This window comes from Salmo salar, chromosome 20 (assembly GCF_965601325.2).
Source record: "Salmo salar chromosome 20, fSalSal1, whole genome shotgun sequence".
Classification (NCBI taxonomy): Eukaryota; Metazoa; Chordata; class Actinopteri; order Salmoniformes; family Salmonidae; genus Salmo; species Salmo salar.
The window spans coordinates 3,333,995-3,360,427 of record NC_138310.1 but is presented as its reverse complement, the minus strand read 5'-3'; the positions used below and the strand labels follow the sequence as shown (position 1 = coordinate 3,360,427).

Below are 26,433 nucleotides of genomic sequence, written 5' to 3'. Positions count from 1 at the left end.
TCACAGACTTCTGCCCCATTGAAGTGTGCGCATCGTTTTTGTGAAGTTGTCAGCTAACTTATGACAACAGGCAGAACTCTGATATAAAGTAGTTTTTTTCCCAAACTGTCGCTATTCCACGTATCTCCACATATATCATTCGATTCGTAACAACCCAACCATTACGAAACTTATATTCTATCAAATAAACCTCACGTAGCAAACTAACAATACATTCTTGTTGTTGACCAAATTCGATACTCATTGACTTCCATACAAAAAAAATCCTCACTTCGTGGGTTTATTTTCGTGGACAGATTTTGGGCAGAGTAAAATCTCTCGCTGCGCCTTTTCCTCTCTGACTACAGCTAACAGTCAGATACGTATCCTTAGTTAAATATTAAACTGTTGATTCTGTTTAGCTCTCGTCATAACGTCACTACATAGGCCGTATATATAAAGCTTCACACAAACGAGGCAAAGGTTTCCATTCAGTGTCTGTGGAAGATGGCGGCGACGTGTTCAATATTGCCCAAGGGCCAACTACTGTACAGGAATGCTGTCAAGCTGCAGGTCGCAAGGTAAAGTGAAACCGTTGGAGGTTTTAAATGCTAACATTTACTCGCATCTTTGTTCAACAGAGAATGTACTTATCCTAATCTTACAAAGCGCAATTAAATACTTTGAGAATGTGAACCCTAATTATGTGAACTAGGTCGCTTTGAAACGTAGACTAATTACAATAGGGACGATATATCCAACAATAACTGCCTGCTAAATGTGTACGTTATGTGCAATTGTTGGTCACAAAAGGAGGGAGGATACATCCTGATTAATGATGAAAATGTTGCACTAACTGAGTCTACTAGCCTACTTTAATAATTTGCTGGGCACCTGAACTTTGACCCATTTCAAATGGGATCACCTTTGTGGTGTTATCTCTTTTCCAATGCTGACACAATGTAACTAAACCCTTTGACAACATGGCAACAAACAACAACTACTCTATCCTTTCCTTGACTGCAAATTCAAGTCAGCATGCAATTTTCCATATTCTATATTTTAAGCAATAAGACCCGATAAAGTGTGGTATATGGCCAATATACCATGGCTAAGGGCTGTTCTTTCCACGACGAAACGTGGAGTGCCTGGATACAGCCCTTAGCCGTGGTATATTGGCCATATATCACAACCTCCCGAGGTGCCTTATTGCAATTATAAACTGTTTACCAACGTAATTAGAGCAGTAAAATTGTTTTGTCATACCCGTGGGATATGGTCTGATATATCACAGTTGTCAGCCAATCAGCATTCAGGGCTTGAACCACCCAGTTTATAATGTCTGTTATAATGTCTGTTATAAATGCTATATTGGCCATATACCACACCACCTCTGGCTTAATTGCTTAAATATACCACGGCTGTCAGCCAATCAGCATTCAGTGCTTGAACCACCCAGTTTATAATCCCACTTTTAAGTGATCCACTGCTAGCCTACACTCAGCCTTTAACTGCTTTGCCAGCTTTTGCATTTCCATTCAATCCATCTGATTTGAGTCAGTGACACCAGAGCAGATGATCTGTAGGCCTGTCAGATTGCTTGGTCAATAACTTGATTCAACCAAGTTCTTCTGAGCCACTACTAATGGACAAATCCATGACACTCTTGGATTTAAAATGGTAACACATCTTCACAAGTCATATTGGAAATCTTCTATGCAATATCCAAGGTCCTTGTAAATAACACATGAGTAATGCTGTTCTCATTCAACTGACCAGACTAACATAAATGGCTATTGATCACACTCATCATAGCGTGATAACTGCAGTGCCACCAGTGGACTCATTTAGATTTCATGGCCTATACTGATCAGACATGTTTCTATTGTATATCAATGCCAAGTTGCCTGATCCTGCAAAAACTCTAAATTCTTTTGATTTTTTAAATTCTCAACAACAACAAAAATGGTGTAGGAGGTTTTCAGACAAAGGATGGTTCCAGTCTATGTTTGTGCACGAGGTGGAGGCCAGGAAAGATGCCCACTCCAACCTGCTGTCGAAGAGTGAGACCAGCGACCTCTACAAAATACAGTGTATGTAATAATATATTATATCCTAGCTGCATCAACACATCTATATACTCTTCTGCAGCAGTGCTTGAGGTTCAATAATAAACTAAATGTGAGACAAATATAGAAAATGATGTTGAATTGGATTCATTTGCTTTGTACACGGCATAGCCTCTGTGTGACATTTTATCGATCCGTCTCTTTGGAAAACAGTGAAAGGATCATCAGAATTTAAGGCATATTATTGCACCAAGGGACCTACAGGAAGATGCATGCAGATCTGGGGCTAAATAAAGTGAGAATGTGTAATTACATGGTATCATTACAATGCTATCATGTGTTTTGTTGTGACAAAAATGTCATTAGAAATGTCTAGTTCTCATCACATAATTTAACTTTGGATAGTTTGTCCTTTGACTTGTCTATAACTTTAGCCTGACCATTATAACCAGCAGGGAAATTGGGTTAGAAAGACCATTACAACCAGCAGGGAAATTGGGTAGGAAGACGATGATCCAAAAATAGTTTATTTGCAGAAGGAATAACGCATTAGTCTAATAATATAACTGATGCTGCTGAGTATGTTATATGATATTTTCCTTTTTTTAGCCTAATGTCCACCCACCAATATTCAGACTAGCTTATTCTGTCCCCTTCTCTCTCAGTTCACAATGTCAAGCCAGAGTGTCTGGAGGCATACAACAATCTAGAGTGAGTTCATCTTTCATTTTTAGTTTTGCTCATATGTGCTGTAAATACTAACTGACAGACTCCTCTTTTGGTCATTCACAGTAGATGTTTACTAGATATCTGTGAGTAGGACTGCACAATCGATGAAAATGCAGACATATACAGTATCTGTGATATTGTGTCTTTATACTTTTCCCCATGAATTCAGGGCTGAGGTGCAGAGCAAACTCCACTTAGACCAGGACTATCCCTGTGATGTTGTGGGGAGCTGGAATACTTGGTATGGGGACCAAGACCAAGCTGGTAAGTGGCAGAGACGTTGGTGCATAACAACATTGTCACGAAACCCTAATCGACTGTTATCTAATATGATCTGTTGATGTAATCTAATGTTCTCTGTTAACCCTGATCTAATGTTATCACAAACCTTTTCCTGAAGATAGGCCTCTTGTACAATGATGTCACTCACCAGAAGCATCTAGCTGACGGAGGTAAACAGTTTGGCCAATACATCACTGACCTCTGCTGTCTGTTTGTTGCAGTGCACATTTGGCGGTATACAGGAGGCTACCCAGCATTGACTGAATGCTTGACCAAATTGAACAACAATAAGGTAAGGTAAACTACATGTTTTTAGCATTTTAAAAGCAATTAGAAATGATGTTCTGGACAAATCAGTACTACAACAGATCATTCAAAATGTATATCAAGTTATGTCAAATATTTGTAAATCTGATATTGTTATATACAGTTGAAGTCGGAAGTTTACATACACTTAGGTTGGAGTCATTAAAACTCGTTTTTCAACCACTCCACACATTTATTGTTAACAAACTATTGTTTTGGCAAGTCGGTTAGGACATCTACTTTGTGCATGACACAAGTCATTTTTCCAACAATTGTTTACAGACAGATTATTTCACTTATAATTAACTGTATCATAATTCCAGTGGGTCAGAAGTTTACATACACTAAGTTGACTGTGCCTTTAAACAGCTTGGAAAATTCCAGAAAATGATGTCATGGCTTTAGAAGCTTTTGATAGGCTAAGTGACATCATTTGAGTCAATTTGAGGTGTACCTGTGGATGTATTTCAAGGCCTACTTTCAAACTCACTGCCTCTTTGCTTAACATCATGGGAAAATCTAAAGAAATCAGCCAAGACCTCAGAAAAGAAATTGTAGACCTCCACAAGTCTAGTTCATCCTTGGGAGCAATTTCCAAATGCCTGAAGATACCACATTCATCTGTACAAACAATAGAACGCAAGTATAAACACCATGGGACCACGCAGCCATCATACCGCTCGGGAAGGAAAGACGTTCTGTCTCCTAGAAATAAACGTACTTTGGTGCGAAAAGTGCAAATCCATCCCAGTACAACAGCAAAGGACCTTGTGAAGATGCTGGAGGAAACAGGTACCAAAGTATCTATAAAACGATTCCTATATCGACATGACCTGAAAGGCCGCTCAGCAAGGAAGAAGCCACTGCTCCAAAACCGCCATAAAAAAAGCCAGACTACAGTTTGCAACTGCACATGGTGACAAAGATTGTACTTTTTGGAGAAATATCCTCTGGTCTGATGAAACAAAAATGGAACTGTTCAGCCATAATGTCCATTGTTATGTTTGGAGGAAAAAGTGGAGTCTTGCAAGCCGAAGAACACCATCCCAACCGTGAAGCACGGGGGTGGCAGCATCATGTTGTGGGGGTGCTTTTGTTGCAGGAGGGACTGGTGCACTTCACAAAAAGGATGACATCATGAGGAAGGACAATTATGTGGATATATTGAACCAACATCTCAAGACATCAGTCAAGAAGTTAAAGCTTATTCGCAAATGGGTCTTCCAAATGGACAATGACCCCAAGCATACTTCCAAAGTTGTGGCAAAATGGCTTAAGGACAACAAAGTCAAGATATTGGAGTGGCCATCACAAAGCCCTGGCCTCAATCCTATAGAAAATTTGTTGGCAGAACGGAAAAAGCGTGTGCGAGCAAGGAGGCCTACACACCTGACTCGTTACACCAGCTCTGTCAGGAGCAATTCACCCAACTTATTGTGGGAAGCTTGTGGAAGGCTACCCGAAACGTTTGACCCAAGTTAAACAATTTAAAGGCAATGCTACCAAATATGAATTGAGAGTATGTCAACTTTTTGGTGATCCTAACTGAACTGAGACAGGGAATTTTTACTAGGATTAAATGTCAGGAATTGTGAAAAACTGAGTTGAAATGTATTTGGCTAAGGTGTATGTAAACTTCCGACTTCAACTGTATAAATATCAGAGTTTCCTCATTGTTTTGGGGGGAAAGCATGGCTCTACTACTCGCTGACGTGAAACAACTATTCTTCTTTAGTTTACTAATTCATGAATTTCAAACAACATGAAACTCTTTTAAAGGAGTATCTGCACTTCAGGAAGGAGAGGAGTAAAATGCTGGTCTCACGGCGGAACCAGCTTCTTCTAGAGTTCAGTTTCTGGAACGAGCCAACACCCAGAAATGGACCCAACATATACGAGATGCGCTCATACAAACTCAAGGTAAGACACTGATTGGGACGAGAAACATGCAAACTTAAAGGGATACTTCAGGATTTTAGCAATGAGGCCTGTTATCTACTTCCCCAGAGTCCAATGAACTTGTGGATACCATTTTTATATATCTGCATTCAGTTTTAAGGAAGTCGCTAACTTACGTTAGCGCAATTGCCAACTAGCGGTAACGCAATGACTGGACGTCTATGGGAACAGCTAGCATGCAGACTTCCAGTCATTGCTCTAATGCTAGTTAGCATTGGTTTGCAAAACTACCTCTTAACTTCCTTCGTACTAGACGCAGATACATAAAATAGGTTCCCACAAGCTAATCTGACACTGGGGAGGTAGATACAGGGCTTCATTGCCAAAATCCTGAACTATCCCTTTAAGATAAGTCTTGCGATGACCTAGACATACGAATTGCACTCATAGAAACTCAAGGTAAGATACTGCTGTGAGGACACCCAGAGATATACAAACAGTGGACCTACAGAACACAATGGACATCATGTACCTAAGATAAGATAAAAGTCTACTCTCAAACACAACCAACATGTCTGGCTTGACTGTATCTAATGAGTATGTAGGCCTAGTGTTAAAGTTGCGTCAATTCGATTCTGGTATCAACAAAATAGTCAGCACATAGTAACTTCTGATTTATTTGTACTTTAATTAATGCAAACACGTGTATGGTAAATGAGTTGTTCGTATATATACGGTCTCGCTGTTACACCTCGCAGGGCAGACAGAGAAGAGAGCATCACATCCTATTGTTCTCTCTTATATACTCTGACAGTGATAGTTCCCGCTCAATGCTGGCCTGTCAGAGGGAGGAGGAGCGTGGTTTAAACTTGCTCCTCCTATCGTCGCCGTGCAGGCTGGTCCCAGCCTCGTGACGCACTTCCTGTCGCCGGTTGTAGTTCTTGTCTTCAGCAGTTGACTTATCCGTAGTTTATATACTTAACCTCTATGGGCTAGGTGGGACGCTAGCGTGCCACCCGTGGTGCACTCCATCAACAGCAGGTGCATTTCAAGAGCGGCAAATTTGAATCCAAATAAATGTCAAAATTCAAATTTTTCAAACATACAACTATTTTACACCCTTTGAAAGATAAACATCTCCTTAATCTAACCACGTTTTACGATTTCAAAAAGGTTTTACGGCGAAAGCATACATTTAGAGTATGTTAGGACAGTACATTTACAAGAGTTGTGTGTAATGTTTTGTCAATTCAAAGACCGGGTCACCAAAACCATAAAACCAGCTAAAATGATGCACTAACCTTTTACAATCTCCATCAGATGACACTCCTAGGACATTATGTTAGACAATGCATGCATTTTTAGTTCTATCAAGTTCATATTTATATCCAAAAACAGCGTTTTACTATGGCATTGATGTTGAGGAAATCGTTTCCCTCCAATAACCGGCAGTCAAGTCAGCGTCACAAATTAAATAATTAAAATTAGAAAACATTGGTAAAATATTATATTGTCATTTAAAGAATTATAGATTTACATCTCTTGAACGCAATCAACTTGCCAGATTTAAAAATAACCTTACTGGGAAATCACACTTTGCAATAATCTGAGCACTGCGCCCAGAAAAATACGCGTTGCGATACAGACTAGACGTCATGTTGGGGAGATCTAAAATCGAAAATACTATGTAAATAATCCATTACCTTTGATTCTCTTCATCAGATGTCACTTCCAGGTATCACAGGTCCATAACGAATGTAGTTTTGTTCAAAAAAGCTCATCATTTATGTCCAAAAATCTCCGTCTTGTTAGCACATGATCTAAGCCAGCCGGACTTCTCGTCATGAACGAGGGGAAAAAATATATTTCCGTTCGTTCAAACATGTCAAACGTTGTATAGCATAAATCATTAGGGCCTTTTTTAACCAGAACGTGAATAATATTCAAGGTGGACGAATGCATACTCTTTTATAACGTATTGGAACGAGGGTACCCAACATGAACTCGCGCGCCAGGTGTCTAATGGGACATCATCGTTCCATGGCTCTTGTTCGGTCAGATCTCCCTCCAGAAGACTCAAAACACTTTGTAAAGGCTGGTGACATCTAGTGGAAGCAATAGGAAGTGCCAAAATATTCCTCAGCCCCTGTGTTTTTCAATGGGATAGGTTTAAAGGTAATACAACACATCAGGTATCCACTTCCTGTCAGAAAATGTCTCAGGGTTTCGCCTGCCAAATGAGTTCTGTTATACTCACAGACACCATTCAAACAGTTTTAGAAACTTTAGAGTGTTGTCTATCCATATATAATAAGTATATGCATATTCTAGTTACTGGGTAGGATTAGTAACCAGATTAAATCGGGTACATTTTTTTTATCCAGACGTGCAAATGCTGCCCCCTAGCCCTAACAGGTTAATAATGTAGCATAGCTTCCCCGGTTGTCATAGTCCGTGTATGTAGGTGGCAGGGAAGTCAGGCGCAGGAGAAAACAGAGTGGTTTAAAAATGGAATATTTATTTCCAAAACCAACGTAGAAAAGAATCCGGGTAAAACAATAACCCGTCGCACACCGATTATAGAAACAACACGTACATAACAAACAAACAATCACCGACAGAGAAATGAGGGGAATCAGAGGGTTAAATACACAACATATAATTACTGGGATATGAAACAGGTGTGTAAAGAGACCAGACAAAACCAATGGAAAATGAAAAACTGATCAATGGTGGCTAGAAGGCCGGTGACGTCGACCGCCGAACACCACCCGAACAAGGAGGGGCATCAACTTCAGTAGAAGTCGTGACAGTACCCCCTCCCTGACGCGCGGCTCCAGCAGTGCGTCGACACCGGCCTCGGGGACGACCCGGAGGGCGAGGCGCCGGGCGATCCGGATGGAGACGATGGAACTCGCTCAGCATGGAAGGATCTAACACGTCCTCCACCGGAACCCAGCACCTCCGGACCGTACCCCTCCCAGTCCACGAGGTACTGAAGACCCCTCGCCCGACGTCTCGAATCCAGGATGGATCGAACGGAGTACGCCGGGGCCCCCTCAATGTCCAGAGGGGGCGGAGGAACCTCCCGCACCTCGGCCTCCTGGAGCGGGCCAGCCACCACCGGCCTGAGGAGAGACACATGGAACGAGGGGTTAATGCAGTAATTGGGGGGAAGCTTTAACCTATAACATACCTCGTTCAATCTCCTCAGGACTTTAAACGGCCCCACAAACCGCGGACTCAACTTCCGGCAGGGCAGGCGGAGGGGCAGGTTTCGGGTCGAGAGCCAGACCCTGTCCCCCGGTGCAAACACCGGGGCCTCACTGCGGCGACGGTCTGCACCAGCTTTTTGACATCGTACGGCGCGCTGAAGGCGGACGTGAGCTGCGTCCCAGGTCTCCTCCGCGCGCCGGAACCAGTGGTCCACCGCAGGAGCCTCGGTCTGGCTCTGATGCCAAGGGGCCAGAACCGGCTGATAACCTAACACACACTGAAACGGAGTGAGGTTAGTGGAGGAGTGGCGGAGCGAGTTCTGAGCCATTTCTGCCCAGGGCACAAACTCCGCCCACTCCCCCGGCCGATCCTGGCAATAAGACCTCAGAAACCTACCCACATCCTGATTAACTCTCTCCACCTGCCCGTTACTTTCGGGGTGAAAACCCGAGGTAAGGCTAACCGAGACCCCCAGACGTTCCATGAACGCCTTCCAAACCCTTGACGTGAACTGGGGGCGCTCGATCAGACACTATATCCTCAGGCACCCCGTAGTGCCGAAAGACGTGTGTAAACAGAGCCTCCGCCGTCTGTAGGGCCGTAGGGAGACCGGGCAAAGGGAGGAGACGACAGGACTTAGAAAAGCGATCCACAACGACCAGGATCGTGGTGTTACCTTGTGATGGTGGAAGATCGGTTATAAAATCCACCGACAAGTGCGACCACGGCCGCTGTGGAACGGGTAAGGGTTGTAACTTACCCCTGGGTAGGTGTCTAGGAGCCTTGCACTGGGCGCACACCGAGCAGGAGGAAACATAAACCCTCACGTCCTTAGCTAAGGTGGGCCACCAGTATTTCCCACTAAGACAGCGCATTGTCCGACCAATCCCAGGATGACCAGAGGAGGGTGACGTGTGAGCCCAATAGATCAATCGGTCGCGGACAGCGGACGGAACGTACAGACGCCCAGCTGGACACTGAGGGGGAACGGGCTCTGCACGTGATGCCCGCTCAATGTCCGCGTCCAGCTCCCAGACCACTGGTGCCACCAAACAAGAGGCTGGGATGATGGGAGTGGGATCCATGGACCGCTCCTCTGAGTCATACAGCTGGGACAGTGCGTCTGCCTTGACGTTCTGGGAACCTGGTCTATAAGAGAGGGTAAACACAAAACGGGTGAAAAACATGGCCCACCTTGCCTGGCAAGGATTCAGTCTCCTCGCCTCCCGGATGTACTCCAGATTGCGGTGGTCAGTCCAGATGAGAAAAGGGTGTTTAGCCCCCTCAAGCCAGTGTCTCCACATCGTCAGAGCCTTGACGACAGCCAACAGCTCCCTGTCCCCCACATCATAGTTTTGCTCCGCCGGGCTGAGCTTCTTCGAGAAGAAGGCACAGGGGCGGAGCTTAGGTGGCGTACCTGAACGCTGAGAGAGCACAGCTCCTATCCCAGCCTCAGATGCGTCCACCTCCACTATGAATTGCAGAGAGGGATCCGGATGAGCCAACACAGGAGCTGAGGTAAACAGAGCCTTCAGTTTCCTAAACGCCCTATCCGCCCCAGCTGACCACTGCAAGCGCACCGGACCCCCCTTCAGCAGTGATGTAATGGGAGCAGCTATCTGACCAAAACCCCGGATAAATCTCCGGTAGTAATTGGCAAACCCTAAAAATCGCTGCACCTTCTTTACCGTGGTGGGAGTCGGCCAATTACGCACGGCTGTAATACGGTCACTCTCCATCTCCACTCCTGACATAGATAGGCGATATCCTAAGAAAGAGACGGACTGTTTAAAGAACAAGCATTTCTCAGCCTTGACATACAGGTCATGCTGCAACAGGCGACCAAGCACTTTGCGCACCAGGGACACATGCTCGGCGCGTGTAGCGGAGTAAATCAGAATGTCATCGATATACACCACTACATCCTGCCCGTGCAGGTCCCTGAAAATCTCATCGACAAAAGATTGGAAGACTGATGGAGCTTTTTTTAACCCATACGGCATGACAAGGTACTCATAATGCCCTGAGGTGGTACTAAATGCTGTCTTCCACTCATCTCCATCTCGGATACGCACCAGGTTATACGCACTCCTGAGATCCAGTTTTGTGAAGAAGCACGCGCCGTACATTAATTCAATCACCGGGGCGATCAGAGGTAGCGGGTAACTGTACCCCACTGTAATTTTATTAAGACCTCGATAATCAATGCACGGTCGCAGACCCCCATCCTTCTTCTTCACAAAAAAGAAACTCGAGGAGACGGGTGAGATGGAGGGCCTAATGTATCCCTGACGCAGGGATTCGGAAACATATGTCTCCATAGCCACCGTCTCCGCTTGCGACAGGGGATACACGTGACTCTTGGGAAGTGCAGCGTCTGCCATGAGATTTATCGCACAATCCCCCTGTCGATGAGGTGGTAATTGAGTCGCCTTCTTTTTACAGAAGGCGAGAGCCAAATCGGCATATTCAGGGGGAAATGTGCACGGTGGAGACGTGGTCTGGACTTTCCACCGTAGTAGCACCAACGGAAACCCCTACACACCTACCTGAGCACTCTCGCGACCACCCCGTAAGAGCCCTCTGTGGCCAAGAAAAAGTGGGGTTATGACTAGTTAACCAGGGAAGACCCAGCACCACCGGATACGCAGGAGTGTCGATAAGGAAAATACTAATTTTCTCCTTGTGACCCCCCTGCGTAACCATAGTCAATGGAGCCGTGGCCTCCCTAATCAACCCTGACCCTAATGGTCGACTATCTAAGGTGTGAATGGGAAAAGGTACTTTCACCGGTACAATAGGGATCCCTAAACTATGAGCCAACGTTTGATCAATAAAGTTCCCAGCCGCACCTGAATCTACTAGTGCCTTATGCTGGGAATGAGGGGAAAAAAAATCAGGAAAAGTGACAGACACAAATATATGAGCAACAGAGGGCTCTGGATGAGAATGGTGCCTACTCACCTGGGGTGGTGCCAGAGCGCCCTGCCTGTTACCTCGATTCCCAGAAGAACCTGCCCGGCACCGACCAGCAGTGTGTCCTCTGCGGTCACTGACGGTATGCGAGCGGGAACTCCCTCCGGTCTCCCTGTCCACCCTCTCTCCTGGCTCCATGGTTATAGGAGAGGGGGTGCAGGAGGATGAAACCACCAGACCCCGATCTGGACGTCCACGAGCAGCCAGCCCGTTGTCCAACTGGATGGACAGATCCACCAGCTGGTCGAAGGTTTGGGTGGTGTCTCTACAGGCCAGCTCCCGACGGACGTCCTCCCGCAGACTGCAGCGATAATGATCTATCAGGGCCCCGTGATTCCATCCTGCACCGGCTGCCAGGGTCCTGAACTCCAATGCAAAATCCTGGGCGCTCCTCGTCTCCTGCCTCAGATGGTAGAGGCGCTCACCCGCCGCTCTGCCCTCAGGTGGATGGTCGAAGACTGCCCGGAAACGGCGGATGAACTCCTCATATCGGTCCAACGCCGTATCTCCTCCTTCAACCATAGCGCTGGCCCATTCCAGGGCTCTCCCGGTGAGGCACGAGACGAGGGCGAAAATCTTCTCTCGGTCTGATGGGACTGGGTGGACCGTGGCCAGAGAAAGTTCTAATTGGAGCAGGAAACCCCGGCAGTTGGCAGTACTTCCGTCGTAACCCCGAGGCATGGCTAGACGGATACCACCCGGTTCAGGTTGACAAGGGGTGTTTTGGATCGACCCCGGTTGGGCTGGTGGAGGCGCTGGCTGAATCTCCCGTCTCTCTAAGCGGTCCATCAGCTGAACAGCGCGATCCATAGCAGCGCATAGATGTAATAGTCTTTCTGCATTCTTCTGGATGCGCTCCTCCACCTCCCTGTCCGGGATCTCTTCTCCTGCTGACTTAAAAAAATTGGTCGGTGATTCTGTCATAGTCCGTGTATGTAGGTGGCAGGGAAGTCAGGCGCAGGAGAAAACAGAGTGGTTTAAAAATGGAATATTTATTTCCAAAACCAACGTAGAAAAGAATCCGGGTAAAACAATAACCCGTCGCACACCGATTATAGAAACAACACGTACATAACAAACAAACAATCACCGACAGAGAAATGAGGGGAATCAGAGGGTTAAATACACAACATATAATTACTGGGATATGAAACAGGTGTGTAAAGAGACCAGACAAAACCAATGGAAAATGAAAAACTGATCAATGGTGGCTAGAAGGCCGGTGACGTCGACCGCCGAACACCACCCGAACAGGGAGGGGCATCAACTTCAGTAGAAGTCGTGACACCGGTATCTTATATAGGTTATGCAAACAAATATCCAGTTTAACCCTAACACTAGGTCACACTGCATTGTGTACAGAACTGTATGTTTTGATTGCAGCACCTGCATGTCTAGGAGTATGGTATGTAAATGGGATGCTGTTGCATTCTGTTGGTGAAGGACACGGGTGGTTATGAAGTTAAATGTTTCCTGTGTTCATTCTTCAGTGTAATTATCTCCAGTAGCTAGCTTTCCATCTAATTGGCGAAAGATTTTCATGCGAATATTCTAGAATCCGCATAAAGAAAATATGTGCATTTTTCCACCAGTGGCATGTTTCCAGCAAATGGACTTGTTGAAGGTAACAATCATTATGTGATGATGTAGTGCACACAAAATGTACTTTTTCGCTTAAATGTTCATGTTTTTATTTTGTTTTATTTTACCTTTATTTAACTAGGCAAGTCAGTTAAGAACAAATTCTTATTTTCAGTGATGGCCTAGGAACAGTGGGTTAATTGCCTTGTTCAGGGGCAGAACGTCAGATTTTTACCTTGTCAGCTCGGGGATTCGATCTTGCAACCTTTCGGTTACTAGTCCAATGCTCTAACCACTGTACCGAATAAAAATCTATGTGTTCAATGTGTTTCCATTGCATTTTCAACTCTACCGATTAGTTTTATCACAGAAGCGGTTGCATTAAATAGCAAATGTGCCTACTCTGGTCTTGCAACCTGCGCAATAGCTAACAGCTCGCCGATATAGTGCATGTAGGCTGTGTGAGTTGTCTAGTCTACATCAGTGGAGGCAGCAGAGGGGCGGAAGGCTCATAATAATGGCTGGAATGGAGAAAATAGTGTTATTTGTCACATGTGCCGAATACAACAGGTGTAGACCTTACAGTGAAATGCTTACTTACATAACCAACAGTGCAGTTTTAAGAAAGAAAAAAAAATGAAAAATACAGATAAAGACTACAAATATATGTTATAATTATATAAGAAAAAAATGGAAATAAGACATTTTTTTTCAATATCAATATTACAAATAATTGACTAGCAACAGTAGCGAGGCTATACACATGGGATTCCGGTACAGAGTCAATGTGCGGGGGCACTGGTTAGCCGAGGTAATTGAGGTAACTCGCATAGCCTACCCGCACTGAACTAAAGGGTAGAGCTGCCGCTTTCAAGGAGCGGGACTCTAACGGAGAATAAGAGCACCTCCTCCCAGCTGCCCACTGCACTGAGGATAGGAAACTCTGTCACCACCGACAAATCCACTATAATTGACAATGGCTGGCCATGCTTTCCACCTGGCTACCCCTACCCCGGTCAATAGCACTGCACCCCCCAAGCCTTCCCCATTTCTCCTTCTCCCAAATCCAGTCAGCTGATGTTCTGAAAGAGCTGCAAAATCTGGACCCCTACAAATCAGCCGGGCTAGACAATCTGGACCCTTTCTTTCTAAAATTATCTGCAGAAATTGTTGCAACCCCTATTACTAGCCTGTTCAACCTCTCTTTTGTGTCGTCTGAGATTCCCAAAGATTGGAAAGCAGCTGCGGTCATCCACCTCTTCAAAGGGGGGGACACTCTTGACACAAACTGCAACAGACCTATATCTATCCTACCCTGCCTTTCTAAAGTCTTCAAAAGCCAAGTCAACAAACAGATTACCGACCATTTCGAATCCCACCGCACCTTCTCCGCTATGCAATCTGGTTTCAGAGCTAGTCATGGGTGCACCTCAGCCACACTCAAGGTCCTAAACGATATCTTGACTGCCATCGATAAGAAACAATACTGTGCAGCCGTATTCATTGACCTGGCCAAGGCTTTCGACTCTGTCAATCACCACATCCTCATCGGCAGACTCAATAGCCTTGGTTTCTCAAATGATTGCCTCGCCTGGTTCACCAACTACTTCTCCGATAGAGTTCAGTGTGTCAAATCGGAGGGCGTGTTGTCCGGGCCTCTGGCAGTTTCTATGGGGGTACCACAGGGTTCAATTCTTGGGCTGACTCTTTTCTCTGTATACATCAATGATGTCGCTCTTGCTGCTGGTGAGTCTCTGATCCACCTCTACGCAGATGACACCATTCTGTATACTTCTGGCCCTTCTTTGGACACTGTGTTAACTACCCTCCAGACGAGCTTCAATGCCATACAACTCTCCTTCCGTGGCCTCCAACTGCTCTTAAATACAAGTAAAACTAAATGCATGCTCTTCAACCGATCGCTGCCTGCACCTGCCCGTCCAGCATCACTACTCTGGACAGTTCTGACTTAGAATATGTGGACAACTACAAATATCTAGGTGTCTGGTTAGACTGTAAACTCTCCTTCCAGACTCACATCTAACATCTCCAATCCAAAGTTAAATCTAGAATAGGCTTCCTATTTCGCAACAAAGCATCTTTCACTCATGCTGCCAAACATACCCTCGTAAAACTGACCATCCTACCGATCCTCGACTTCGGCGATGTCATTTACAAAATAGCCTCCAATACCCTACTCAATAAATTGGATGCAGTCTATCACAGTGCCATCCGTTTTGTCACCATAGCCCCATATACTACCCACCACTGCGACCTGTATGCTCTCGTTGGCTGGCCCTCGCTTCATACTCGTCGCCATACCCACTGGCTCCAGGTCATCTACAAGACCCTGCTAGGTAAAGTTCCCCCTTATCTCAGCTCGCTGGTCACCATAGCAGCACCCACCTGTAGCACGCGCTCCAGCAGGTATATCTCGCCAATTCCTCCTTCGGCCACCTCCCCTTCCAGTTCTCTGCTGCCAATGACTGGAACGAACTACAAAAATCTCTAAAACTGGAAACACTTATCTCCCTCATTAGCTTTAAGCACCAGCTGTCAGAGCAGCTCACAGATTACCGCACCTGTACATAGCCCATCTATAATTTAGCACAAACAACTACCTCTTCCCCTACTGTATTTATTTATTTTGCTCCTTTGCACCCCATTATTTCTATTGTAACAGCTGTCTATGGAAAGAGTAGACCAAGGTGCAGCGGAGTTAGTGTTCATCTTGAGTTTTAATAAACGTAAGAACACCATACAACAAAACAACAAAACCGACAGCCAAACAGTACTGTCAGGTGCAAGACACTAAACAGAAACAATCACCCACAAAAACCCAAAGGAAAACCAGGCTACTTATGTGTGACTCCCAATCAGCAACAACGAACTACAGCTGTGCCTGATTGGGAGCCACACATGGCCCAAAACAAAGAAATACAAAAACATAGAAAAATGAACATAGAACGCCCACCCAATGTAACACCCTGGCCTAACCAAAATAAAGAACAAAAACCCCTCTCTATGGCCAGGGCGTTACATCTATTTCTACTTTGCACTTTCTTCCACTGCAAATCTACTATTCCAGTGTTTTACTTGCTATATTGTAGAGGTCGACCGATTATGATTTTTCAACGCCGATACCGATTATTGGAGGGCCAAACTAGGCCGCTACCGATTAATCTGCCGATTGTTTTTACATTTATTTATTTATTTGTAATAATGACAATTACAACAATACTGAATGAACACTTATTTTAAATTAATATAATACATCAATAAAATCAATTTAGCCTCAAATAAATAATGAAACATGTTAAATTTGATTTAAATAATGCTGAAACAAAGTGTTGGAGAAGAAAGTAAAAGTGCAATATGTGCCATGTAAAAAAGCTAACGTTTAGGTTCCTTGCTCAGAACATATGAAAGCTGGTGGTTCCTTTTAACATGAGTCTTCAATATTCCCAGGTAAGATGTTTTAGGTTGTAGTTATTATAGGAATTATAGGACTATTTCTCTCTATACGATTTGTATTTCATATACCTTTGACTATTGGTTGTTCTTATAGGCACTTTAGTATTGCCAGTGTAACAGTATAGTTTCCGTCCCTCTCCTCGCTCCTACCTGGGCTCGAACCAGGAACACATCGACAACAGCCACCCTCGACGCAGCGTTACCCATGTAGAGCAAGTGACGTTTGAAAAGCTATTAGCTCACACCCCACTAACTAGCTAGCCATTTCACATCGGTTACACCAGCCTCATCTTGGGAATTGATAGGCTTGAAGTCATAAACAGCGCAATGCATTGCGAAGGGCTGCTGGCAAAATGCACGAAAGTGCTGTTTGAATGAATGCTTACGAGCCTGCTGGTGCCTACCATCGATCAGTCAGACTGCTCTATCAAATCATAGACTTAATTATAACATAATAACACACAGAAACACGAGCCTTAGGTCATTAATATGGTTGAATCCGGAAACTATCATCTCGAAAACAAAACGTTATTCCTGTTACATTGCACAACCTTCAGTGTTATGTCATAATTACGTAAAATTCTGACAAATTACCCAAAGTGTTGCATATACCCTGACTGCGTGCAATGAACGCAAAATGACACAATTTCACCTGGTTTCACCAATTGCCTGCTAACCTGGATTTCATTTAGCTAAATATGCAGGTTTAAAAATATATACTTCTGTGTATTGATTTTAAGAAAGGCATTGATGTTTATGGTTAGGTACAGTCGTGCAACGATTGTGCTTTTTTCGCAAATGCGCTTTTGTTAAATCATCCCCATTTGGCGATGTTGGCTGTCTTTGTTAGGAAGAATAGTCTTCACAGTTTTCACAGTTTTCACAGTTCGTAACGAGCCAGGCGGCCCAAACTGCTGCATATACCCTGACTGTTTTCAAGAGAAGTGACACATTTTCCCTAGTTAAATGAAATTAATGTTAGCAGGCAATATTAACTAAATATGCAGGTTTAAAAATATATACTTGTGTATTGATTTTAAGAAAGGCATTGATGTTTATGGTTGGAGCAACGTGTACCTAAGCGATTATATGCAACGCAGGACAGGCTAGATAAACTAGTAATATCATCAACCATGTGTAGTTATAACTAGTGATTATGATTGATTGATTGTTTTTTATAAGATAAGTTTAATGCTAGCTAGCAACTTACCTTGGCTTCTTACTGCATTCGCGTAACCTTGTGGATTGCAATGTAAAGCAGGTGGTTAGAGCGTTGGAGTAGTTAACCGTAAGGTTGCAAGATTGAATCCCTGACAAGGTAAAAATCTGTCTTTCTGCCCCTGAACAAGGCAGTTAACCCACCGTTCCTAGGCCGTCATTGAAAATAAGAATGTGTTCTTAACTGACTTGCCTAGTTAAATAAAGGTCTAAAAAAAATACCGATTTCCGATTGTTATGAAAGCTTTAAATCGGCCCTAATTAATCGGCCATTCCGATTAATCGGTCGACCTTTACTATATTGTATTTACTTCGCCACCATGGCCTTCTTTGCCTTTACCTCCCTTATCTCACCTCGTTTGCTCACTTTGTGTATAGACTTATTTTTCTACTATATTATTGACTGTATGTTTGTTTTACTCCATGTGTAACTCTGTGTTGTCGTATGTGTCAAACTGCTTTGCTTTATCTTGGCCAGGTCGCAATTGTAAATGAGAACTTGTTCTCAACTTGCCTACCTGGTTAAATAAAGGTGAAATAAAATAAATTAAAACCTGGGAGCTTATAAGAAATCCCGCTATGCCCTCCTATGAACCATCAAACAGGCAAAGCGTCAATACAGGACTAAGATCAAATCGTCGGATGTGGCAGGGCTTGCAAACTATTAGACTACAAAGGGAAGCACAGCCAAGAGCTGCCCAGTGACACGAGCCTACCAGACGAGCTAAATAACTTCAATGCTTGCTTCGAGGCAAGTAACACTGAAACATGCATGAGAGCATCAGCTGTTCCAAACGACTGTGTGATCAAGCTCTCCGCAGCCGATGCGAGTAAGACCTTTAAACAGGTCAACATTCACAAGGCCGCAGGGTCAGATGGATTACCAGGACGTCTACCCCGAGCATGCACTGACCAACTGGCAAGTGTCTTCACTTATCACGTTTGATGGTAAGAACCAGGTGCAGACAATGTCGAAGTAACAAAAGTTTATTACTCGAACAGGGGCAGGCGAAAGGACAGGTCAAGGGCAGAAAGGTGGGGCAAAGGTATAGGACGGCAGACAGGCTCAGGGTCAGGGCAGGCAGACGTCGGTAATCCAGAGTAGAAGACAAAGGTACAGGACGGCAGGCAGGCTCAGGGTCAGGGCAGACAGAAAGGACAAAACCGGGAAAACTAGAAAACAGGAAAATAGACAAGGCAGGAGCAAGGGGAAAAACGCTGGTAGGTTTGAGTAACAAAACGAACTGGCAACAGACAAACAGAGAACACAGGTATAAATACACAGGGGATAATGGGGAAGATGGGCGACACCTGGAGGGGGGTGGAGACAAGCACAAAGACGGGTGAAACAAATCAAGGTGTGACAACACCCACCCCTCTATGGATGCCACCTGGCGTCCTACCGGGGCGCATACATGGTTGAACGGGGTGCCAGCGCTGGAACTCAAGAGATGAGGCCTGGGTCCAGGATGTCCCTTGTGGAGACCCAACACCCATCCTCCAGGCCATAACCCTCCCAGTCAACCAGGTAATGGAATCCCCTGCCCCGAGGTCGAAACTTCAGGAGACGTCTCACCATGTATGCTGGTCGGCAGTCGATGAAACGGGGGAGAGGGGTGTGCCTGGAAACAGGAGACAAGGGGCAGTCAGACATGGTTTTAACTCTAGGCACAGAAAAGGTAGGAAAAATACGGAGGGTACGGGGGAACAGAGGACGAACAGCAGAGGGGCTAATGATCTTGGAGCAGGGGGGAAAGGTCTCGGCTTCCGGGGGTGTAGCCGCGACAATATAGCGATGTGCCAGTGCCTCAGGCCTGACCTTCTTGGATACCAGTCAGTGCTGCGGAAGCAAAGTTGCCCGAGCCTTACTGAACCCCTCCCGGAGGTCCTGGTTCTCTGCGTAGCTGGCAGAGAGTTCCAGGGCAATTTCCAAGCCCCAGGAAGACATCCCAGGGCAGGCAGAGCTGACTTCAGGCAATGAGTGTGGCAGGACAGGCTCCAGCCCACGATGGCACCAGTAGCCTAGTCAATGGAGTGATTGTGTCGTTGGAGCCAAGAGAATACCAATACCACGGGAACCTGCGGAGACTCAACCAGCAGGAATTGGATCGTCTCGCTGTGGTTTCCCCGACACTCGTAGGTTGAAGTGGGTGGTCTGGTGGGTGACCTGGCCTATAGAGCGCCTGTCCAGCGCTCTAATACCCATGGGAATCGAGAGGGGTTGAGTGGGGATGCCCAGCTCGGATGCCAGGGTAACGTCCATGAGACTCACATCGGCCCCCGAGTTGATGAGTACCTGGAGAGACTTGGACTGGTCGCCCCAGCGCAGGATGGCACAGAGATGTGGGCGAGCAAGGGGAGACAGAAAATTATCTTTAAGGCCCACCAGAGTACTCGCTCCAACAAATGAGCTAGGTCTGTTGAAGGGACAGGTAGACACATAATGACCGGCAGTACAGCAATACAGACAACTCTGGGTCTCAAGTCTGCATACGCATTCGGCTGGAGACAGCCTAGCCCTGCCGAGCTGCATTGGCTCGGGAAGAGGTGAATCGGCAGTCTCGGGAGGCTCTTGGAGGGACTCGGGTAAGCTCGGATCCTCTCGGGGACGTAGACGCCGGGGACTTCCGGATTTCATCAGATGCAAGGTGGGATCCTTGAGTGAGCGATTGGGACTGCAATCGGACCTCTTCTCCCTCCTACGTTCCTGTAGCCGATCATCGATCCGGATGGTTAAAGCAATGAGTGAGTCGAGATCCGTTTGTAGTTCTCGGGCTGCCAGCTCATCCTTTACCTCCTCCGATAATCCATGCAGGAATGTGTCGAACAGCGCTTCCAGGTTCCATGTACCCTCCGCTGCTAGCGTGCGAAACTCCACCGCATAGCCTGCCAAACTGAGGGTGTCCTTCCGAAGCTTGAGTAACTTCCAGGCAGCCTCTCTCCCGGACACCGGAGCCTCAAACTTTTCTCACCTCCGCCACGAATACCTCCAGACTGAGACAGAAGGCGGATTGTTGCTCCCACACCACCGTGGCCCAGGCGAGTGCCCTCTCAAACATTAGCGTAATAATGTACACTATCTTTGAGTGGTCTGAGGGTAACGAAGAAGGCTGCAGCTCGAAAATGAGGGAGCATTGGGAGAGAAAAGCCCAGCAGGTTCTGGTATCTCCATCGTAGCGCTTCGGGGAGGTAAGCGGGGTTCCCGGGAAACCGGGGTGATTGCGCTGCTACCAGCTGGGTTACTGACTGGCTGAGAGGTTACCGTCATGGTAGGCTGCCTGGTAGGCAACCCACGGAATTGCTCCCACAATGCGTCCAATGCTAGGTCGTGACATTCGGCCACGTCCTGGAACCCTTCCATCAGAACATGAAGCAACTCCTCGTGTCTACTATTCATTGACTACAGCTCAGTGTTCAAGACCATAGTGCCCTCAAAACTCATCACTAAGCTAAGGACCCTGGAACTAAACACCTTCCTCTGCAACTGGACCCTGGACCCAATCACATCCCTTTTCCCTTGGTTTAAAAGTATCCCCAATCAGTTCTCTCTGGAGATCTCTCTTTTGTTTTTTCACCTACATGTCACTTTGTCCGTTATCCTGTGAGTATTGTATTGTTATAGTGTATGACTGTTTGTTGGTGGGAAAAGGGGATAACCAGCCAAGTCGCCCATGGGCCTACTTTACCCGTAGGAAAACATTGTCTAAATACCCTAGTTAGAACTGGGCGGACCACCCACTGTATTTTTGGTTAGTTAGCTAGCTGTTCTTAAAGCAGGCTAGACTAGCTTAGGGGTTTGTTTGGATATTTATTATTTATTTCCTTGGGTCCAGCTAGATTTAAGTTGTCTGTGGTTTTTCATTCTCACTGTTACTTTTTCACTGGTGTGATTTGCATGAGATATGTAACTGGTCTTGTTTCCATCCCCCTAGACTGCAGGGCAAAAGGGGTTCGTAACAGTGATCAAGACAAAGGAGATGATTGTGGACTACAGGAAAAGGAGGACTGAGCATGCCCCCATTCTCATCAACGAGGCTGTAGTGGAGCAGGTTGAGAGCTTCAAGTTCCTTATCCCAGAAACCCTAGACCTACTTCAATTTGCATACCGCCCAAACAGATCCACAGATGATGCAATCTCTGTTGCACTCCACACTGCCCTTTCCCACCTGGAGAAAAGGAACACTTACGTGAGAATGATGTTCATTGATTACAGCTCAGCGTTCAACACCATAGTACCCTCAAAGCTCATCACTAAGCTAAGGATCCTGGACTAAACACCTCCCTCTGCAAGTGGATCCTGGACTTCCTGACGGGCCACACATCTGCCACGCTGATCCTCAATACTGGAGCTCCCCAGGGGTGCGTGCTCAGTCCCCTCCTGTATTCCCTGTTCACCCACGACTGCATAGCCAGGCACGACTCCAACACCATCGTTAAGTTTGCAGATGACACAAAAGTGGTAGGCCTGATCACCGACAACGACGAGACAGCCTATAGGGAGGAGGTCAGAGACCTGGCCGGGCGGTGCCAGAATAGCAACCTATCCCTCAAACGTAACCAAGAGTAAGGAGATGATTGTGGACTACAGGAAAAGGAGGACCGAGCACGCCCCCATTCTCATCGACAGGGCTGTAGTGGAGCAGGTTGAGAGCTTCAAGGTCCTTGGTGTCCACACCAACAACAAACTAGAATGGTCCAAACACACCAAGACAGTTGTGAAGAGGGCACAACAAAGCCTATGCTAACTTACAGGCGTGGCCAAAAGTTTTGAGAAAGACACAATTATTAATTTCCACAAAGTTTGCTGCTTCAGTGTCTTTAGATATTTTTGTCAGATGTTACTATGGAATACTGAAGTATAATTACAAGCATTTCATAACTGTCAAAGGTACAGGTACATGAAGGTACATGAAGGTACATGAAGTTGATGCAAAGAGTCAATATTTGCAGTGTTGACCCTTCTTTTTCAAGACTTCTGCAATCCGCCCTGGCATGCTGTCAATTAACTTCTGGGTCACATCCTGACTGATGGCAGCCCATTCTTGCATAATCAATGCTTGGAGTTTGTCAGAATTTGTGGGGTTTTGTTTGTCCACCCGCCTCTTGAGGATTGACCACAAGTTCTCAATAGGATTAAGGTCTGGGGAGTTTCCTGGCCATGGACCCAAAATATCGATGTTTTGTTCCCCGAGCCACTTAGTTATCACTTTTGCCTTATGGAAAGGTGCTCCATTATGCTGGAAAAGGCATTGTTCATCACCAAACTGTTCCTGGATGGTTGGGAGAAGTTGCTCTCGAAGGATGTGTTGGTACCATTCTTTATTCATGGCTGTGTTCTTAGGCAAAATTGTGAGTGAGCCCACTCCCTTGGCTGAGAAGCAACCCCACACATGAATGGTCTCAGGATGCTTTACTGTTGGCATGACACAGGACTGATGGTAGCGCCCACCTTGTCTTCTCCGAACAAGCTTTTTTCCGGATGCCCCAAACAATCGGAAAGGGGATTCACCAGAGAAAATGACTTTAGCCCAGTCCTCAGCAGTCCAATCCCTGTACCTTTTGCAGAATCTCAGTCTGTCCCTGATGTTTTTCCTGGAGAGAAGTGGCTTCTTTGCTGCCCTTCTTGACACCAGGCCATCCTCCAAAAGTCTTTGCCTCACTGTGCGTGCAGATGCACTCACACCTGCCTGCTGCCATTCCTGAGCAAGCTCTGTACAGGTGGTGCCCCGATCCCACAGCTGAATCAACTTTAGGGGACGGTCCTGGCGCTTGCTGGACTTTCTTGGGCGCCCTGAAGCCTTCTTCACAGCAATTGAACCGCTCTCCTTGAAGTTCTTGATGATCCGATAAATGGTTGGTTTAGTTGCAATCTTACTGGCAGCAATATCCTTGCCTGTGAAGCCCTTTATGCGCAAAGCAATGATGACAGCACGTTTTTCCTTGCAGGTAACCATGGTTGACAGAGGAAGAACAATGATTCTAAACACCACCCTCCTTTTGAAGCTTCCAGTCTGTTATTCGAACTCAATCAGCATGGCAGAGTGATCTCCAGCCTTGTCCTCGTCAACACTAACACCTGTGTTAACGAGAGAATCACTGACATGATGTCAGCTGGTCCTTATTTCGCTCTAGACATTAACACGTGCCTGTCCTCCCCAATTAAGATGCCACCAACATCCTGTGGTCTACATGAGATTATTATGGAAAATAGCGAGAATATTTTTATTTGTCAAAAGGCAGTCAAACATCGATCATCATGTCACCAAAGTAAGACCCTCGATATTTGTTAGAAAGCAGTGTCAAGCTCATCACCGTACACTTTCACCACCCTGTAGCCTAATAAACTGCATGGTTTTCAAAGTCATGGTGGGAGGACCACACATCATATCATTGCGTGAATCCAAGTTTACTTCAATATGATGGTTATTATATCAATATTTGTGCATCAAAGCGTTTCCACCGCCATTTCCCGCATAATTAATTTTACCGACACAAATGTCGAACTAACACATTATCTGTCGACATTTACACAAACTTCCTGTTTCCATCATATATGTCGTGATCATTTCTTTCATACAATATGACTTTACTTGCATAAAAACTGGATGGAAACATGGTTAAAGACATTGTTTTTCTTTTTCTCCACGAACTTTTAGCCTGGAACGATGATTGAATGGGGGAATCATTGGTAAGACTTCTCATGAGACTGCAATATGTACATTGTTTGAGAGAAATGTGCATGTACCATATGCATGTAAGTTGCATGTCATTTTGTAAATAATTTTTGCAGAAATAAAGCTGGTATACAATAAGTAATATCAGTAAATGTTTCAGTAGAATGTCAAATATGTCCAATATTGACTGTATTCATTACCTATCTTGATAGGGCGAGGGCGATCAAACATCGACAGGAGAACGATGAGGCAGTTGGAGGGTTCTTCTCTCAGATAGGAGACCTGTATGAAGTTCATCATCTGTGGGGTGAGTCGGCTGATGATACCCGTGTGCATAACATTGACACTCTTTTATCAAATGAAGCCAAACAATGCTGTGTTTTTGGAATTATCCCAATGAGTTTGTGACAGACAGTTTACTACTATCAATACACACACTATGGTGCAACACGTTGGATTATTGTTTATACTGTAGGTCAAGGTCTTTTGTACCTGCCCCTATTTGTATATCATGAATACATGCATACTAAATCATTTGTTCCATCTACAGCCTATAAAGACCTTCAATCCAGAGAAGAGACAAGAAACTCTGCCTGGCAAAAGGAGGGATGGGATTCTAGTGTCTATTATACAGGTAGGAGACGAATACACACAAAACAAACACATAGACATCAATCAAAACCTCTCTGGCAATGCATTGTGCTTTTTGGCTTCAGAATAATCATGTTTTTCAATTGCATCAAACTCTCAGTATTTCACTATGTTTGTAAGTCTAAATTAATTGTCTTGTGGGTTGTCGGATCAGACTCACTGAAGTACATCCATGAATACTGATAATTTCAAATAATTTAATGAAAACCCTGTATTACTCCGTCTTGACACAAAATATAGGCTGCTGTCTTTTTATCAGTGTTTCCCAACAGTACCCTGGACAAACTCATCCAGGGCTTGATGATTAGTTGACAAGTTGAATCAGGTGTGCTTGTCTGGGGCTGCAATAAAAATGTGTACTGTTGAGGGTACTCACGGATTGGAGTTGAGAAACACGGTTGTAGATGTTTGATGTTGAGCTCTAACCGCTCTCTCTGTCACATCTTCTCTCCTAGTGCCTTTGATCAGGAGCATGGAGTCTAGGATTATGATTCCTACAAAGAGTTCACCTCTGCAATAACCAGATTCAGTCAAGTTCCCTTTCTGGAAGACCTAAGCGAGAACAGATTATGGGCATTTTTCCATCGTGTCTGTCTCTGTCTTTTTCTCTTTTGTTGTAGGTGCAGAAAACGTAGGCCTACATGTAAAGCTTGAATCTATGAACTGTGGTAGATGAAACCTTTTGATGAAAACTAATGTTTTGGTGCACTGGCAAGCCCTCAGTTTGAAGACTGCATTCAAAATAGAATCCAGTTTCCATTTTTGCTACCATGGTGAATAGGGGAGAGATTTTATTTCACCTAAATTGATAGATAAATTATATTTCAGGTGAATTATGTGCCAAACAAGGGAAAGGAAATCTTCAATGACTTCAATAAGGTATGAAGTAGCTATGAAACTGTGAATTAAATAGCTATGATAGGGAAATGAACTTGTTGCTACTGTATTATGATTATGCATCTTGAGTGTGTGAACATACAGGAGTAAGAAATGCCTACTCAGTGGACATGTAGAAGCATATGCCATATCTCAGGTATAAGAAACCTATAGGTCAATGTAAGCAAATGTGAGCCTCTTCCCTTGTCAACCATCTGAAGAAGTAAATCAATAGACATTGGTAGATGCATCTTTGAACTGAGAAACATGAACACTGGATTATTAAATGTTATGCAATCTTTTTCTATGTCTCATTGATTGTGTTTTATCTTATTGTGATAGTGTCATGTTAATCTATTGAATTAAAAAAATGTTATATTATTTGATCTGGAAATGTATTAAATATATGGAAACATGTTTTTGCAGTTGTGGTATTGCAGACCCCAATTACAAACACTGTTCTAGAATTGTTACATTTTTGTGTATAGGTGTGATAATTAGGC

At 44.9% G+C, this 26,433-nt stretch overlaps 1 protein-coding gene across 1 annotated transcript; it reads left to right on the top strand.

Moving 5' to 3' along the window:
- Positions 1-407: 407 nt before the first annotated feature.
- Positions 408-25,855, top strand: nipsnap1 (nipsnap homolog 1 (C. elegans)). Its single transcript, XM_014159993.3, has 10 exons — positions 408-560; positions 1,954-2,072; positions 2,714-2,759; positions 2,947-3,041; positions 3,281-3,351; positions 5,145-5,285; positions 24,386-24,417; positions 24,616-24,710; positions 24,954-25,037; positions 25,510-25,855. The coding sequence occupies exons 1-10, from the start codon at positions 487-489 to the stop codon at positions 25,572-25,574; spliced, it is 822 nt and encodes a 273-aa protein (XP_014015468.1). The 5' UTR covers positions 408-486; the 3' UTR covers positions 25,575-25,855.
- The last annotated feature ends 578 nt before the right edge of the window (positions 25,856-26,433 follow it).